We start from the raw sequence: 17,232 nt of genomic DNA, 5'->3' as shown, positions 1-17,232 counted from the left end.
CCCTGGGGCACATATAGAGGGTTTAAGTTTTAGGTGGCATTGATAGAACTGGCACTTCCAATGGACTGACTAATGCTTATGTTAATTCTTTCCAAGATATTAAGTTTATTTGCTCTGGGTGGTTGTGATTACATTTCCAGGCCAACCCTTTTAACTAGCTGAATAAGTTATTTACCCAGAATCATCTTGGTGATAAATTCACATTGTCACCTAGATAAATGTAGAATGGGTTTTCTTGGAAGGTGGTAAGGTCTTCTTTCTGGATACTCTTGTGATTTTAACCCATTGTAGAGTGCCCTATTCTATGCCTTGTTTTTCAACTCTGCCCAGAGTTTCTGTTGTGTTAGCTTTGGGCGAAAATGTGATTTATTTACCATTGAAATACAATTGTTAGCATTTTCATGAGTTCGTTTGGGTATTCATCAAGCAAGGACCTTGAACATTTGCAACTATGAATGACATTCTAGAAGCTCAATTTCAATTTATTGCCCTTAGAGTTTACTGGAAAAAGGAAAAGCCAGTTGTTTGACAAAGAAAATATTCCATAAAGGGAAGAAATGATGAAATGTTTCTTTTTCAGAATACTGAAAATGGCCTTCCTTAGGCTGGGTTTAATTATGAATCTCATAATGTCTGTGTAGTTGGTGAATAGCCCCTGGGGAGTGCTCATTCACAAGTAAAACTTTACATAATCAGTATTCCAAGAAAAGAGAGGAAGGAAGCAAATTTGGCAACACTTGTAATAGAATAAATTGGAGTAGGGAAGAAACTGGAGGCAAGTAGACTGATAGAGTAATCCAGGCATGAGCTGATTAGAATTTAGACCAGGGTTATAGTAGTTCATTTGTTTTTTTTTTAAACCCTTACCTTTGATCTTAGAATTGATACTAAGTATCAGTTCCAAGGCAGAAGAGCTGTAAGGGCTAGGAAATTGGGTTTAAGTGACTTGCCCAGGGTCACACAGCTAGGAAATATCTGAGGTCAGATTTAAACCCAGGACTTCCTGTCTCTAGCCCTGACTCTCTATCCACTGAGTCACTTAGCTACCCTGGTTATAGTAATCATAGTAAAAAGGAAAGTGTGGTTATGAGGAACATTTGGGGGAAAAAAAAAAGATAGGACTTCCTGACTGAATGTAGTGCAAGTTTCCTGGAGGACTCTGGTTTCAGGACAAATTCCTTCTACACAGACTTTGCAGCAGTTTTAGAGATTTGTTCTTCTCCACCCTTGGAGCCATTGCATGTGAGAATCAACACCATGACCTTAATGCCATTTTTCTGCTATTACAGGTTGGACTGGTGTACATGTTCAACCTGATTGTGGGCACTGGTGCCCTCACTATGCCCAAGGCTTTTGCCACTGCTGGTTGGCTTGTTAGCCTAGTTCTTCTCCTCTTCCTAGGCTTTATGAGGTAAGATGTGGCTAAATGTATGTCCTTATGATTCTGAGTGTGTTTTAACTACGAAGCTAAAAGTTGCATGGTACACACAGGTTACCTTGAATTGCTGTACTAGAAATTTTGGGGAAGACATGACCTCTAATGTGTCTAAGTCAAAGTATATATAATCAGATTTTAGTTATATGTACTAAGAGCAAGGGGTGCAGATATGATGAATGTTAAGCTTCATGTTGTTTTTTCCTACTACCAGATCTACAATTCCTCCAACTTTTTATTTTTAGGCTTATATTAAAGTCTCTTCATCTCTTGAGAAGATGCTATTTGACAATGTGGGAAAAAGCACTGGGAGCACTTGCAGTGATGGGGATGTCAGCATGAGATGTATCATTTGCTTTCAATCTTTTCCAGATAAATACATAATCAAAAATTAACCTTACTGTGATTCATGCCAAAACAAATGCTATCCGTTAATCCTCAGGACAACCTTTCCCAAGTTAAGGTGACCAAGGAACATATTAGGGCTTAAAATACTTTGATAAAGGGCAGCTGGATAGAATAGTAGATAGAAGGCCAGACTTGGAGTCAAATCTGGCCTGACACTTCTTAGCTATATGACCAGCAACAAGTCCCTTCACCCCAATTGCCTGGCCTTTACTGCTCTTCTGCCTTGGAATCAATACTTAATATTGGTTCTAAGACAGAGAGTAAGGTTTTAAAAAATAAAAAACATAGATTAAAAAATTATAAATGCATAAGCCTACAATCAAAGAAAGCCATGGGCTATTTAGCAGTATTGAGGCAAGGCAGGAAGAAATTGTGGCAGAATTATGAATGTCAAAAGAATGGATAGTTGTAGGAATATATCACAAGGTGAAGTTTACAACTTTAATTCCTCTTTCTTCCTTAACTTTAACCTTATAGCTTATATATTGGGGAAATAGAGAAGAACAGGAAGTAGTGGGTGGTGGTTGGCTCTCAAGGATGAGTGGTGGCTTTTGTCTCAGGTTTCACTTTGCCTCTGGATCTTTCCCTCTTGCAAACCTAAGTGGTAGTTAAAACTGAGATGGGGGAGGGAATATAGAGGGAATGCCTCTGCTTTGCTATACTCTGAATTGGCTCAAGTGCCTCTTTGCTGAGTAATTTTCTTTTTCTTAAATTTTCTTAAAATATAAGCTCAGTATGAATCAACAATGTGATGATGTAGTCATTGAGCTAATGTAGTCTTAGACTGCCTTAAAAGAAGTGTATCCCACAGAGTGAAGAGGTGACTCGTGCCCTTCTCCCCTTACCCTAGAGTATTGTGTCTATCTAGAGGTTAGTCCAGAACTTCACCTTTTACAAAAAATTTTAACAAACTGGAGTTTGCCCAGTGGTGGGAATTATGGTGAGAGTCCTCAAAATTATGGTATCAAAGGATCCATTGAAGAATGTGGGAATATTTAGCCTAAAGAAGAGAAGACTTTAAAGGTAACATGGTAACAATTTTCAAATATTTGAAGGGCTGTTATCCAAAAGAAAGACCTGTTGTGCTTGGCTGAAGAAGTTACTGTCAGCAGAAGTTATAGGAAGATAGACTTTGCCTCAGTACAGTTTTTAAAAAAATCTTAACAATTTGAATCATTTAGAACTAAAAAGGTTTACCTTGTGAAGGATAAGTGTACTGGAGGATTTTGTAGGCAGGCATTCTTTGGTTATGTGTAGATAACCTTTTATGACTAGAAACCTTTGAAATTGTAGTCTTGTGATGGATGATATATTCATGTTGCATGGAACACATGGGTTCCATGGAAAACATATTGGGATTGGGCTCTAGCAGCCATATGGCTCCTCTTTTCCACCACTTGGGACTTCAGAATAGTTATCAGTGTATAGCCTTAGCGATAGAATCTTGGAAAGTCCATTTACAGAAGACAGAATTTTAGCTGACACTTCATGGAAGCCAGGGTACAAGGATGAAGCAGAAGAGCATGCTGATCATGGGGGATAATCAGTGAAAATGCACAGAGTCTGGATATATGGAATGTTTTGTGCAAGGAACAGCAAAAAAGCCAATGGCACTGAATCATAGCATATGTGGAGAAGAGGAAGGTGTAAGACTGGAAGGGTAGAAAGCCTTTCAAAATCAAACAGAATCATGTATTTGATCCTGGGGTGATAGGGAGCCCCAGAATTTTATTGAGTGGTGAGGAAGGGATGTGACATGGTAGCTGGACTTGAATCTAGAGCAGGGGTTGGCAACGTATGGCTCTTTCTGCAGGAGACATAAAGTCAATTTTTTTTCAGGCACTGTTACAGGAGCGCGCACTGTGAGCACTGTACGGCTCTCACAAAATTACATTTTAAAAAATGTGGCTTTTATGGCTCTCAAGGCCAAAAAGGTTGCCGACCCCTGCTCTAGAGAGACCAAATAAGGGCTATTGTAATAGTCCAGGCATGAGGTGATGAACATTTACACTAGGGTGGTGGTAGAGTTGGAAGAAAGAAAAGTGTATATATAAGAGATGTCCAAAGATAAAATCAACAAGGCTTTGGGGTAAGATAGAGTGAGGATTTGAGGATGACACCTAGGTTTTAAGCCTTCATGATTAGGAGATGGTGGTGTCTTGGACAGTAGTAAATAAGCTCAGAAGAGGAAGGAGAAAAAGTGATTTCAGTTTTGGACATGTTGAATTTAAGATGTCTAATAGGGAGTTGGAGATGTGAGACTAAAGGATAGCAAAGAGATTAGGATTGGAAAAATAGATCTGAGAATCATCAGCAAAGAGGATAATTTAATTCATAGTTGCTGATGAGCTCACCAAATGAAATGGAAGAAGAGTAAAGGGCCCAGGATAACTCTGGGGGGAACACTTACAGTCAGTGAAAGTGTAGAGGGAGAGGAAACATTATTAAGGGCCTACCATGTGCCAGGTACTATGCTAAATGAATAAATAAATAAATAAATATTATCTTATGTTATTATTATTCCTATTTTACACTTGAACCTGAGGCTGGTAAGAAGTTAAGTGACTTGCCCAGGTCACATAGCTAATAAGTGTCTAGGGCTGGATTTGAATTCAGATCTTCCATAGTACAGGCTCAGAATTCTATCTAATTGGTTAACACCCAACTTCCTGATCCAGCAGAGGAGAGAGAGAGAAGAGGCCTTTAGAGAGATAGGAAAAGAAACAGGAGAAAGTAGTGCATTAAAACCCTAGAGAGAATTAGAGAGAGTATCATCAAAGAGAAGAGTAATTTTAAAGGCTGTAGAGCAATCAAGAAAGTTATTCTATTAGGTAAAAGACCCCATTCATATTGGAAGGTAGTGCTCAGAAATTGTCATGAGATTGAATTGTTCTCTATTCTTTTCCCTTTTTTTGGTAATTTGTTTATTTTTTTAACCAATTACATGTCATGACAAATTTCCACATAAGTTTTCCGAAGTTATACAATCCAAATTGTCTCCCTTCCTCCTTTCCCTCCTCTCCTTGTAGTTGACAAGCAATTCGATCTGGTTTATACATATACTGTCATGCAAAACATTTCCATATTGTTTATTTTTGTAAGTGAATAATCATATAAAATAAAAACTTCCACACAAAAACTCAAATAAACAAGTGAAAAATTGTATGCTTTCATCTGCATTCCAACTCCAGTGGTTCTTTCTCTGGAAGTGGATAGTATTCTTTGTCATAAATACCTCAGAATTGTCCTGGATCATTGTATTGCTAAGAGTAGCTAAGTATCACAGCTGATCATTCCATAGTATTGCTGTTACTGTATACAATATTCTCCCAGTTCTGCTTATTTCACTCTGCATCAGTTCATGTAGGTCTTTCCAGTTCTTTCTGAAATCATCCTGTTCATTGTTCCTTATACCACACTAGAATTCCATCACCAACATATACCACAATTTGTTCAGCCATTTCCCAATTGATGGACATCCCTTCAGTTTCCAATTTTTACCACAAAAAAAAGAGTAGGTATAAATATTTTTGTATAAGTAGGTTCTTTCTCCTCTTTATTTCCATTTATTTATTTGTTTTAGAGTTTATTTAATTGATTAATTAAGAAAGATTTTCCATGGTTACATGATTCATGTTCTTTCTCTCCCCTCTTCCCACCTCCTTCGTGTAGCCAACTCCCAATTCCCCTGGGTTTTACATGTGTCATTGATCAGGACCTACTTCCATATTATTGATATTTGCACTAGAGTAATTGTTTAGAGTCATCATCCCCAGTCATATCTCCATCGATCCATGCAGATTTTTTTCTTCTGTGTTTCTACTCCCACAGTTCTTTGGGTGTGGATAGTGTTCTTTCTCATAAGTCCCTCAGAAATGTCTTGGATCATTGCATTGCTGCTAGTAGAGAAGTCCATTACAATAGATTGTGCCACAGTGTGTCTGTCCCTATGTATAAAGTTCTTCTGGTTCTGCTCCTTTCACTCTGTCAATTCCTGGAGGTCATTCCAGTTCACATGGAATTCATCCAATTCCTTATAGCACAATGGTATTCCATCGCCAACAGATATCATAATTTGTTTAGCCATTCCTGAATCAAGGGGCATCCCCTCATTTTCCAAATTTTTGCCACCACAAAGAGTGTGGCTATAAATCTTTTTGTACAAATCTTTTTCCTTATTATCTCTTTGGAGTATAAACCCAGCAGTGGTATGGCTGGATCAAAGGGCAGGCAGTCTTTTAAAGCCCTTTGGGCAGCTTTCCCATTTTTAAAAATCTCTTTGGGATTCAGACCCAGTAGTGGTATTTAAGATTTGGTAGTACTTTGCCACCATCCTTCACATTTTTTTTCAATAATTTCCTTGGTATTTTTTATTTTTTGTTCTTTTAGATGAATTTTATTATTTTTTTTTAGTTCTATAAAATATTTTTTTGGTAGTTTGATAAGTATGGCACTGAATAAATAATTCAGGTAAGATCCAGCCTTTTTAATATCTTAGCTCTGCCTGCCCTTGAGCAATTAATGTTTTTCCAATTGTTTAGATATAACTTTATTTAAGTGAAAAATGTTTTATAATTGTGTTCTTATAATTCTTGTGTTGGTCTTGGCAAATAAATTACCAAGTATTTTATATTATCTAGCATGATTTTAAATGGAATTTTTCTTTCTAACTCTTGCTATTGGACTTTTCGGAAATATATAGGAATTCTAATGATATATGTATGTGGGTTTGTTTCTTGCAACTTTGCTAAAAAGTTATTATCTTAACTGGTTTTTTAGTAGATTCTCTGGGATTCTCTGTGTATAGCATCATATCATCTGCAAAGAGTGATAGTTTAGTTTCCTCATTACCTGTTATAACTCCTTCAATTTCCTTTTCTTCGATTATTGCTAAAGCTTACATTTCTAGTATAGTGTTAAATAATAGTGGTAATAATGGGCATTCTTGCTTCACTGCTGTCTTTTCCTCTTTTTTTAAGAATTTAGAAGAATGCCCCAGGGATCTCTTGGGAGTCTGATAAAGGAGAAAAAGTTGGACACTTAAATCATAGTTTGATAGTTGTAGATAAAAGACCTTAAGCAGATGTTATAAAACAGTTCATTTGCCTCAGACACTTCCCAGCTGTGTGACCCTGGGCAAGTTACTTGATCCCCATTGCCCACCCTTACCACTCTTCCACCAAGGAGCCAATACACAGAAGTTAAGGGTTAAAAAAAAAACAGAATAAAAAAATAAAATAGTTCATTTATCAGTAATTCAGGTTGAACGTTTCTTAAACACTACTGTAAACTGGGTATTGGAAATAGACAATAATATGACAGAGGTCCTATCTTCAAAGAACTTATAGTGAAGTTAGAAAAGGAGGAAATATGTACACAAGTAGTTATAATACTAAGTAGAATTATATCGAAAAGATCTGAATCACATAAGCAAATTGAGGAGATATGGGGATCACTTATTGCCAAGGAAGGATCAGGGAATGTTACAAAGAGGGTGTTACGCCTGAGCTGTGCCTTAAAGGGAATTTATTTTGTATCTCATAGTTGACATATATAAAAGCATGAAGGTGTGAGGGCAAAATGAAATTTGTGAAACAAGTATTGGTTAGTTTGGTCAGAGTTCAGGATACTAACAACAGGGTAAAGAGAGGAGATTCAGACAAAGAAGGAACTTTAGATTTTATTTTGAATAGTTTTGTTTTTGGACCAACTTCAGGACCTGTCCCTATTTTAGGTGTTGAGTACCTTAGGAGTCAAGAGGCCTTGGAGTTGTTATCCCAGTGTGACAGTGATATGAGTTCCCCCTTACCCTTTATAAAACTTTTAATGAAACTTGTTCTTTGAATGGAAAAATGTTGGGGAGGTGGGGGGACCACGAGGGCTGGAGAGATAGTAGTAGCCTCCAAATAAGGAGTGCTATTCCATCATCTTGCATAATTCATGTTTGAATCTGACCAACAAATTGTATTTCTGGAGCACTGGGAAATAATTTATTTTAAATGAAATTTATTTTATTTTATTTATTTTTTCTAAGTTTTTATTTTTTAGAAAAATTTTTTCTATGGTTCCATGATTCATGTTCTTGCTCTCTCTCCCTCCATCCCCCTACCCCCAGTAGCTGACGCTCATTTCCACTGGTTTCTTCATGTGTCATCGATCAAGACCTATTTCCATATTATTGATAATTGTTCTAGGATGGTCATTAAGAGTCTACATCCAAATTGTGTCCACATCAACCCATATGTGTTCAAGCAGTTGTTTTTTTATGTGTTTGCACTCCTGTAGTTCTTCCTCTGAATGTGGGTAGCGTTCTTTTCCATAAATCCCTCAGAATTGTCCTGGGTCATTGCATTGCTGCTAGTAGAGAAGTCCATTACATTCTATTTTACCACAGTGTATTGGTCTCTGTGTACAGTGTTCTTCTGGCTCTGCTCCTTTCGCTCTGCATCAATTCCTGGAGGTCTTTCCAGTTCACATGGAATTCCTCCAGTTTATTATTCCTTTGAGAATAATAGTATTCCATCACCAGCATATACCACAATTTGTTCAGCCATTCCCCAATTGATGAGCATCCCCTCATTTTCCAGTTTTTTGCCACCACAAAGAGTGCAGCTATATTTTTGTACATGTCTTTTTCCCTATGATCTCTTTGGGGTACAAACCCAGCAATGGTATGGCTGGATCAAAGGGCAGGCATTCTTTTAATGCTCTTTGGGCATAGTTCCAAATTGCCATCCAGAATGGTTGGATCAATTCACAACTCCACCAGCAATGCACTAATGTCCCAATTTTGCCACATCCCCTCCAACATTCATTACTCTCCCCTACTGTCATTTTAGCCAATCTACTGGGTGTGAGCTGATACCTCAGAGTTGTTTTGATTTACATTTCTCTAATTATAAGAGATTTAGAACACTTTTTAATGTGCTTATTGATAGTTTTGATTTCTTTATCTGAAAATTGCCTATTCATGTCCCTTGCCACATTTATCGACTGGAGAATGGTTTGATTTTTTTGTACAATTGATTTAGCTCCTTGTATATTTGAATAATTAGACCTTTGTCTGAGTTATTTTTGGCAGAGTTATTTTTTAATTTAAAAAGAGGGAACAAAATTTAATCTCTTCAAATGATCACTCTGAAGCAGGTAATTGCTTTCAACAAGGGTTCCTTTTCAGAAACCAATCCAGGGAATGGAGTGTAGTAGATTTAAAGTGGCAATTCTAGGCTCTGGTTGCTTCTGAGCTGATTACCCAAAGAGATGATGTTATTCATTTAACCTTTGGGAGACTGAGCATGTCTTTTCCTATTCTTTGGCCTGATTCCAAAGCTACTTAGCTGAAAAGTCAGTCTTTCTCCTTCATATCAGTATCCACTGAAAGCTGCTGCATCAGCAAGGTATCTAAACAGGCAGCACGGTTTAATGTTATTGAATAAAATAGTATTTTTGAATACTGTTTACTGAATATTCAGTGCCAGATTATTTCTATTTTGTTATTTCCTAACAAGGGGCTAGATCATACCACAGAAGTTTCTGTAAAGAAAGCAGTCCTCTTGTCCCTTTTCCTGTTCTCTGCGTCAGCAAATACTGGAAATAATCGTGGTGTTTGAGCTAGGGAGACCTGGGTTCAAATCCCATTTGTATCTGTGTGACCTTGAACAAGTCACTTAACTTCCATGGACCTAAGTTTCCTCATCTATAAAACCAAAAGGGTTTGGACTAAGTGATCTCTCACTTCTCTTCCAGCTCTGGATCTTTTTTTTTTATGTTTGTTTTTTTTTGTTCCTGATTTCTTGTCCTTTTAAGAATGTGCCCCTTCCTCCTTCCCTCCAACAAAAAGACACCTACAATATCTTTTCCCCCATGGCAAATTTTTCATCACAGTCTGGTTTTCAGAACACTCCTGAATCTAGCAACCTTTCTTTTAATGTATCTGATAGGAATATTTGCTCATTTTAACATTAATGATATTGGCTAGGAAGATAGCTGTTACTTAAAAAAAAAATTAAGATGAGGATTAAAAAACACAACAAAATATTTTCAATTATTATCCGTGTCATTTTCCTTCCATTGGTGAGAGTTGATTACCTGTCCTTTTCCTTATTAGGAAAAATGAGAGCCGCTTCTATCCTTTCCAGAAGCTGAAGGACCTTTTATGGCTTAGCCACCTTGTTTTCTCCCAGGCACCCTTTGCTCTTATGGATAACTGAGTTGTCCCAGCTGTGGCTTCTTTTCCAGACATGGGTTCTTCCTCCTCAGCAATCTTCTTGTCTTGCTTTATTTCTTCTTCAGCCCACTGGGAGTATACATTAAATGTAAATATTGACATTTAAACAATAATAGATCTTTTCCTCAGGTCTGACAGCTGTATTCTACAGAAAGATAATTAAGAATAGGGCTCCTAAAAAAAGGAGGAACTTTAGGCTGATTGACTTAAATAACACTTAAAGTAATTTTACTTTCTGCACTGCTACTCCCATTCTCCATTCTATTGGTTGTTGGCACTTAACCATTTGATTTCCCTTCTAGCTACATGACCACAACTTTTGTAATGGAATCCATGGCAGCAGCCAATGCTCAGCTCCGTTGGAAGAGGATGGAAAGCCATAAGGTATACATTGTTCTTCAAGCAGATGTGTCATTATGAGCCAGTTGTCACTTTTCTCCCAGGTAAAGTATGAAGGGTTCTTATACTACTTGTAGAGCCAAGTCCCAAAGTTAAGCTTAACACAGGTGTGTATGCATCTGGAGAAGAGTGGTTTATCTAAAGTAGCTTTGAGGCTCTGCCTCTGTCTCTATCACTTCACCTCTTTGTGGGTTCAATTATCAATTTGCAGGAACATAGAATCTGAAGTTATAGGAGATAGTGTGGCATAATGGATAGTAGATCGAGTCAGGAAGATCTAGGTTCATACTGTGCCCCTGATTCTTGTTAACTGTATGACCATGGGCAAATCCCTTAACTTTTTTGAGCCCTAGTTTCTTTCTCTGTATAAAGGGAATAGATCATATCTCACAATGTTAGGAAAAGGCTCAAATGAGATAATATATATAAAGGGCTGTACACATGTTAGTTGCTGTTATTCTTGTTATCTGAAACTCCTTTCGTGGGGAGCTATACTATACATGCTCCTTGACATCTATTTAACCATAACTTTCTCTTTGGTGTAGAAGAATTGAGATAACTCATGTAATTGAAGTGATCCTTCCTACTTCCTTCCTCTCTTCATAAGCAGACAGTAGGTCAATAGGTAGACCCTTAGGAGGATTTTTTCCTCCTTGGATCTTCTCTCATTTCCTCCCTATCCCCTTATGCCTAGGAGGAAGATGATGATGACTCGTCTTCAGCTTCTGATAATGATGTTCTTATCCAGGAAAACTATGATCGATCAGAGAAACAGCCCATCTTGTCTGTGCGTAAGTCTCTGGGTTGTGGGCATGCCTTTATTTCTTCCATTAGTGTATTTAGAGTTCTAGTTCCTATCATGTGGTGTGCGATAAGTTTCTTTCTGTCTTTTGAGAAGATGCTAATTTGCCTCTTATTCTATGACAAGTGCTAATGATACATCTAGAAAGCAAAAGTAGCTCATATCTCTTTGTTATTTGGTTTAGATCAGCCTGAGGTCACCCTTCTTCCTGTTCCTTTACTGTATGACCATGGGCATTTATTCCCCATTAGAAACACCTTCCACATTCCCTGTGAAATGTTCTGCTTTAAGTAGATGAGGTTGAGGAATTCTCAGGAGTTGGGACAATTGATGGTTTTATCTCCCAGATTGATAAGAGAATTTGCCAAATAACTGTTCCTGAGAGAAATATTCCCAAGCACAAGAGCTGAAACCTTTACTTTTTTTGCCTCTAAACTGCAGAAAGACATGGATCTCCTAACATTTTTGAAATCGCAGATCGTGTGGAGATGGGACAGATGGCCTCTATGTTCTTCAATAAAGGTATCAGTCTAAGGTTTCTATCTCTTCTCAGTAGCTAGAGGATCTGTAGTTAATCTGTTCCCCAGGTACTTGTCCAATAATAATGGGGTTAGTTGACCACCTTTGAGTGCCTGAGTTATGTTAGAGCAGGGGTCAGCAACGTATGGCTCTTTCTGCAGGAGCCATAAAGTCAAAATTTTTTCAGGTGCTGTTACAGGAGCGCGCACTGTGAGCACTGCACAGCTCTCATGAAATTACATTTTAAAAAATGTGGTGTTTATGGCTCTCAAGGCCAAAAAGGTTGCCGACCTCTGTGTTAGAGGAAGAGTTTTACTTCATCTGTACTCCATGTGTAAAGCTGAAATACTTCTGAGAGAACAGTGTTACCTCAGCTTCAGATACCTAATTTTATTCTCCACAGGTACTAAATAGAGTTTGGAGCAAGAAGAAGAATTACAGCCCTAGCCTCTATTCTAATCTTTCATTCATAAGTCACAGGATCAAGGATTTAGTTTAGGAAGACACTTTAGACGTCATCTAATCCATCACACTCATTTTACAAATGAGGAAACTAAGTCTCAAAGAGGTAAAATAGAGCTGCCCGAGGTCTTGCACAAGCAAGTGGCATGGTTAGGCATTAAACCCAGTTCTGATTCCAGACTAAACATTCTATTCATTGTACCACACTGCTTCCTCAAGTTGATTTCCTGCAAAAAAAAAAAAAATTATAATCTTCTGTTTTTGAGGATGCTCCTTCATGAAGTCTAACTTTTGCCACCTTTCCATCCCATTGCAGTGAGAGCATATTTGCCCAGCAGAGGGTGCTAGGAACCCAAATACCTTTTGGTATTGCAACTAGGCTTGCTACAGGGAACGCAATTAGAGATCTAGGTCTACATAACTGCTCTCAATCTGCTCTAAGGGTATCTTGGCTTAAGCTTGATGATACTCATGTAACTCAGGTCCAGGGCAATCCAGAAGCAGTATTTTGTACCTACAAGGGAAGATCATTTTGGTCTAAATTTCTCTGCTTCCCCCTCTCCCTTAAAGTATTACATGATATTGTCTCTATATTATACCTAAAAGATTTTCTGCCACTTTCCAGAAGCTAATTGTTTTCTTTTCTTTTATTATCTGAAGACAGTAATCTTGAAATGCCTTTGTCAGTTGGAATTAGGTTAGGCATATGGAACTATAAGCATCTGAACTACTGTTTAGATATTCCTTTTCTAAAGATGATGCTTCCTGTCCTTCAATGGGAGTGTGGTCTGGTTGACTACAGTAGAGGCATGTGGAGGATCAAATCTCACAAATGATTCTTCTAGGATCTGTGATTTCATCTGTTTGGCTACTCCTTCCACCATGCAGATTTATCACCCTGTGGCCAGCCTGATGACAAGTCTTTCTCAAACTTCACTAGAGAGGTCATCACAAGGCCTGTACTTTAAGTTTTTCCAGCTTAGTAGGACCTAGATCTTGTGTTCTACTGACATAGTCTTGGAAAACCCAGGGATCACTTCAATATTCTGGTGAAATGTTATAGTAGTACTTTATTGAAAGTTCACATATAAATATTTTTTTCAAGATCATTAATCTCTGAATAGTTCTGTCTAGTCCACACTTCTTTGTGCTTTTATTTCCTTAGAACTACTTCTCCTATTCTCTGTCTCAGACCATTTGCCCTGAAAGATACACATTGAATTCCCTCTCAATCATAGTTTTCTCCTTTAAATAAAAATAGGCAGAAAACATTAAACATCTTAATTTTTATTTTTTAAATCCGCCTTTATTAAACTTCAAGTGCCCAAAAACCAAGTGCTTATTTTTATGAACTAGTCTATTTTCCATGACATGGATAAACTAGATTATCCATAGGCATAATCTTTGGACACTAGGGAGAACCTTCCTTCCTTTTTACTATTGTTTCTAATTCCTAGGTAGCACCTCTGTATTTTTCTTAAGAGGGTCTGCCTCTCAGTAAACTAACATTAGGCTTTAGGAAGTTTCATATTCATTTCTTATCATCAGAAATTCTAGGGTTATCCATCATTTGGTCTTTTAACTGGAAGTTATTGATTCTTTTGTTTTGTGCCCTATTGTGAAATTATTGATCTCTCCTGTTTGGTAGCAGTTTATAAACAGATTTGATGCTCAAGTGCATTGGTGGGTGGGGTAGAGGGAGAGAGTTCTTCTCCCAGCAAGTATTGGCATCTGAGTAAAAAAATCAAGCTGAGATCATAGGTTGTACTTGTTACCTTAGAACTTAATGACCAGGAGACAAAAGAAACCTTGTGGATTTGGACAGTTTGCCTGCCACTGTTATATCAGGGAAAGGCCTATGTTCTGAAAGCAGAAACTGTTGCCCTTCTAATGCCTTTCAAGTGTCATGCATTCCTGACCATTATTCATTCACCTCTCCAGTCATGGAGTGTAGTGCTGACTTCAAATAGTCACTCCAGAACTAGTGTGTCCTAGACTCTTCCTTGGGAATCCTGAAGATACTGATCTAAAGAAACTGTCCTTCCTTTATTTATTTTATTTCTGTTCTCTTTAGAGAAGCCAACAGGGTAAAAGGGTGGTATTGAAAATGTTCAAAAATCAATCTGGATAGAACAGCTTGAAGTTGCTCCTTTGAGAACATATCTTAAGTAAATACTTTATGTTCTTATGTGGTATTTGATGCCTTATTTTTCAGAGCTTTTTCCTTCTTACAATTATTATCCAATGAGGTAGCTTAGCACAGTACCTGGTCCATAGTCTGTGCTTTTTTTTTTTTTTTAACTCTTACCTTCCATCTTAGAATCAATTCTAAGTATGGATTTCAAGGCAGAAAAGTGGTAAGGGCTGGGCAATTGGGGTGAAGTGACTTGCCCAGCTAAGAATTATCTGAGGCTAGATTTGAACCTAGAACCTCCTATCTTGAGGCCTTTCTGTCTACTGAGCCACTTAGCTGCCCCTTAGTATGGGCTTAATAAATATTTTTTGATTAATAATGCTTCTGCCGGCTCAATCAGGCCCAGATAGGGCTGGGGAGGAGCAACTGACATGAAGCAGTAGAAATTACAGAAAGATGAGGAGCCAGAATGAAGTTTAGGAAGAGTGCTCATGCTGGTGGTCCAGCTTAAGTTATTTTATTAGGAAAAATCATTATCCATTGAACCCTTGGCAGATGTCAGTAGCAGACAGGGGAAACAATACAGTTGGACAATTCAAAGGAAAATTTTTGTGATACAAAAGTCTGGATAAAACACAGAATTGCTAAATTATTGTTACTGGTAAAGGTCATAGAAACCATGAGGATGGGGAGAAGGGTGAGACTGGAATCTTTGTGTCTAGGCCAGACGTGCCTTTGTAAATGTTAAATCAAGGGATGTCTGAGATGCTAATTAAGAATGCTAATGAAAATACCTGTAGACTAGACTGATGTTTAATTGTAAAATTTAGCCCTTCTTGCCAAAGAATAGATTTTTTTAAGTATCTGAAAATTATTCCCCAAATTAATTTAGACGACTAGGACTTGGTTAAATTTTATGATGCTGTCATGACAAGAGAATTACTTTTGCAATCAATAATCTCTTGTTTTTACTGAATCTTTTGCCTTTGCCTTGTTCAGTGTGACAACTTCATTTTCTTTGTGGTACTTCCTTCCTAGTGGTTCTTACAAATAGATAGACACTTATCCCAGGTACCACCAGTAGAGCCCAAGTTTCCACATTGCCACCTAAGTGGTCTTTCTACTACACTATAAGACAAAATGTAAAGAGCCTAGGAAGCAGGAGACTAGGGTTCTAATCCTTGACTCTTGACTCTAATTGACATCATGGCTTTTTCCGAGCCTCAGTTTTCTCATTTGTAAGATGAAGGAGTTGAATTATCTCATTTTAGAGGTTCCTTTCAGCTCTTAACATTCTGGTTACACTATTCCTTTGAAACAGGGGTTCTTAACTGGGTGGTCATGAACTTGTTTATTTTTTTAATTAATATTTTGATAATTGCTTAAATACAATTTCCTTTTCATCTTAAGTATTTTATACATTTAAAGACCATTATTCTGAGAGTCCAGAGACTTCAACAGACTGTCAGAAGGCTCCTTGAACCAAAAAAGGTTAAGAACCCTGGTATTAGACCCTAATCAAGATATTTGGCTGCTGAGATGACAAGCCAATGGGGCTCTGATGTTACATATTATTCACTGTGTAGTTTCCAAGCTTGCAAATTCCAAATGCTTTTTTTCTTTTCTTTTTTTTTTCCCAAATGCTTTTTATAAAAAGTAGGATTGCTTTCTCTCTTCCTAGCTTTTTCCTCCAATATTACCTATACTCTTTTTTCTGCATTTGTTTTCCCCCTCCCTTTTCTTCTCCCCTCCCCACTTCTCTTCTCCTCGATTAATTGATTTGAATTGGACCATGTTTAGATGAGTTTTAGAGTGAGGCATTTCTTTTGAGCCTTTTATTGAAACTGCTTTTATTGAACAAGAATAAATGTCTTTTTATTAGCTTTTCTTTGACTTCAGAATTCCACAGTAAAGAACTTCTCCTCACTCCCAACCCTCAACCTCAGTGTCCTGTGACTGCAATAGCCACATAGTTTTCAGACATAGCAATTCTAACTGTGGTAGTTGGTGCTGTCTTTTTTCCCTAAAGTAGCTAACCCTAATCTTAAAGATCCCACCAATTCCTAGCCAATTATCTAAGCAAGCTCCTCTTACCCCTAATTGATATTAGGATTTTCCTGATTTGGGAGCTTATCCCTAATTATGCAGCTCTTACCTTTCTAGTGAGGTCACTGGGTCTGGGACAAATACCCAGCATCTATCTTACTTTGAGAAATTAGTACATTTCTTTTGAGCCTCTAGAACAGAGAAGTTCTAGGCATTTGGTTTAACTTAGGGTATTTTTCATTTTGGGATTTTCCCCTTTCTGGTACTGCACTTGAAGCATGAGAAGAATTTCCTTTAGAACTAAAAAGGGTTCAGGGATGTTGTAGAGGGGATTCTTATTCATATATAGGATTGGGCTAGATGACTTTTGAGATCCTTTCTGACTCTTAGTTCTCTGACTTGAAGGCTACAGATTGAACTGTTTTAAAACTTTATAAAGTTCTCAGGCTTGTTTGCTGATTAACTCTTTTTTTTTTTGTCACTTTCAGTGGGAGTCAATTTGTTCTATTTTTGTATCATTATCTACCTTTATGGGGACCTAGCTATCTATGCTGCAGCTGTGCCCTTATCACTTATGCAGGTGACCTGGTAAGTGCCTCCCCTTTTTCCCATCTCTCTTTTAGCCATATGGTTCTCTCTGCCAGCCAATGAACCCAGGACTAACTCAGGATCCTCAGGATGGAAGCACAGGGCCAAGTAGTTCATTCTAAGGAATTCCATTATTAGCTATAATACAGCTCCTTTGCAATTATTCTCTGCTTAGGCCTCCCTTTTCCCATCAGTCTTAAAGTGACATATTC

General features: G+C 37.6%; 1 protein-coding gene across 1 annotated transcript in view; it reads left to right on the top strand.

Moving 5' to 3' along the window:
* The window catches only part of TMEM104 (transmembrane protein 104), a 93,710-nt gene that overhangs the window by 1,571 nt on the left and 74,907 nt on the right, over positions 1-17,232 (top strand). The window contains exons 3-7 of the mRNA XM_044672360.1: positions 1,290-1,411; positions 10,373-10,454; positions 11,164-11,260; positions 11,713-11,793; positions 16,921-17,020. Coding sequence (XP_044528295.1) covers positions 1,290-1,411; positions 10,373-10,454; positions 11,164-11,260; positions 11,713-11,793; positions 16,921-17,020 — 482 coding nt within the window. The remainder of the gene's footprint in view (positions 1-1,289; positions 1,412-10,372; positions 10,455-11,163; positions 11,261-11,712; positions 11,794-16,920; positions 17,021-17,232) is intronic.

This window comes from Gracilinanus agilis, chromosome 4 (assembly GCF_016433145.1).
Source record: "Gracilinanus agilis isolate LMUSP501 chromosome 4, AgileGrace, whole genome shotgun sequence".
Classification (NCBI taxonomy): Eukaryota; Metazoa; Chordata; class Mammalia; order Didelphimorphia; family Didelphidae; genus Gracilinanus; species Gracilinanus agilis.
The sequence above is the reverse complement of the archived record's forward strand: the minus strand, read 5'-3'. Positions and strand labels throughout refer to the sequence as shown.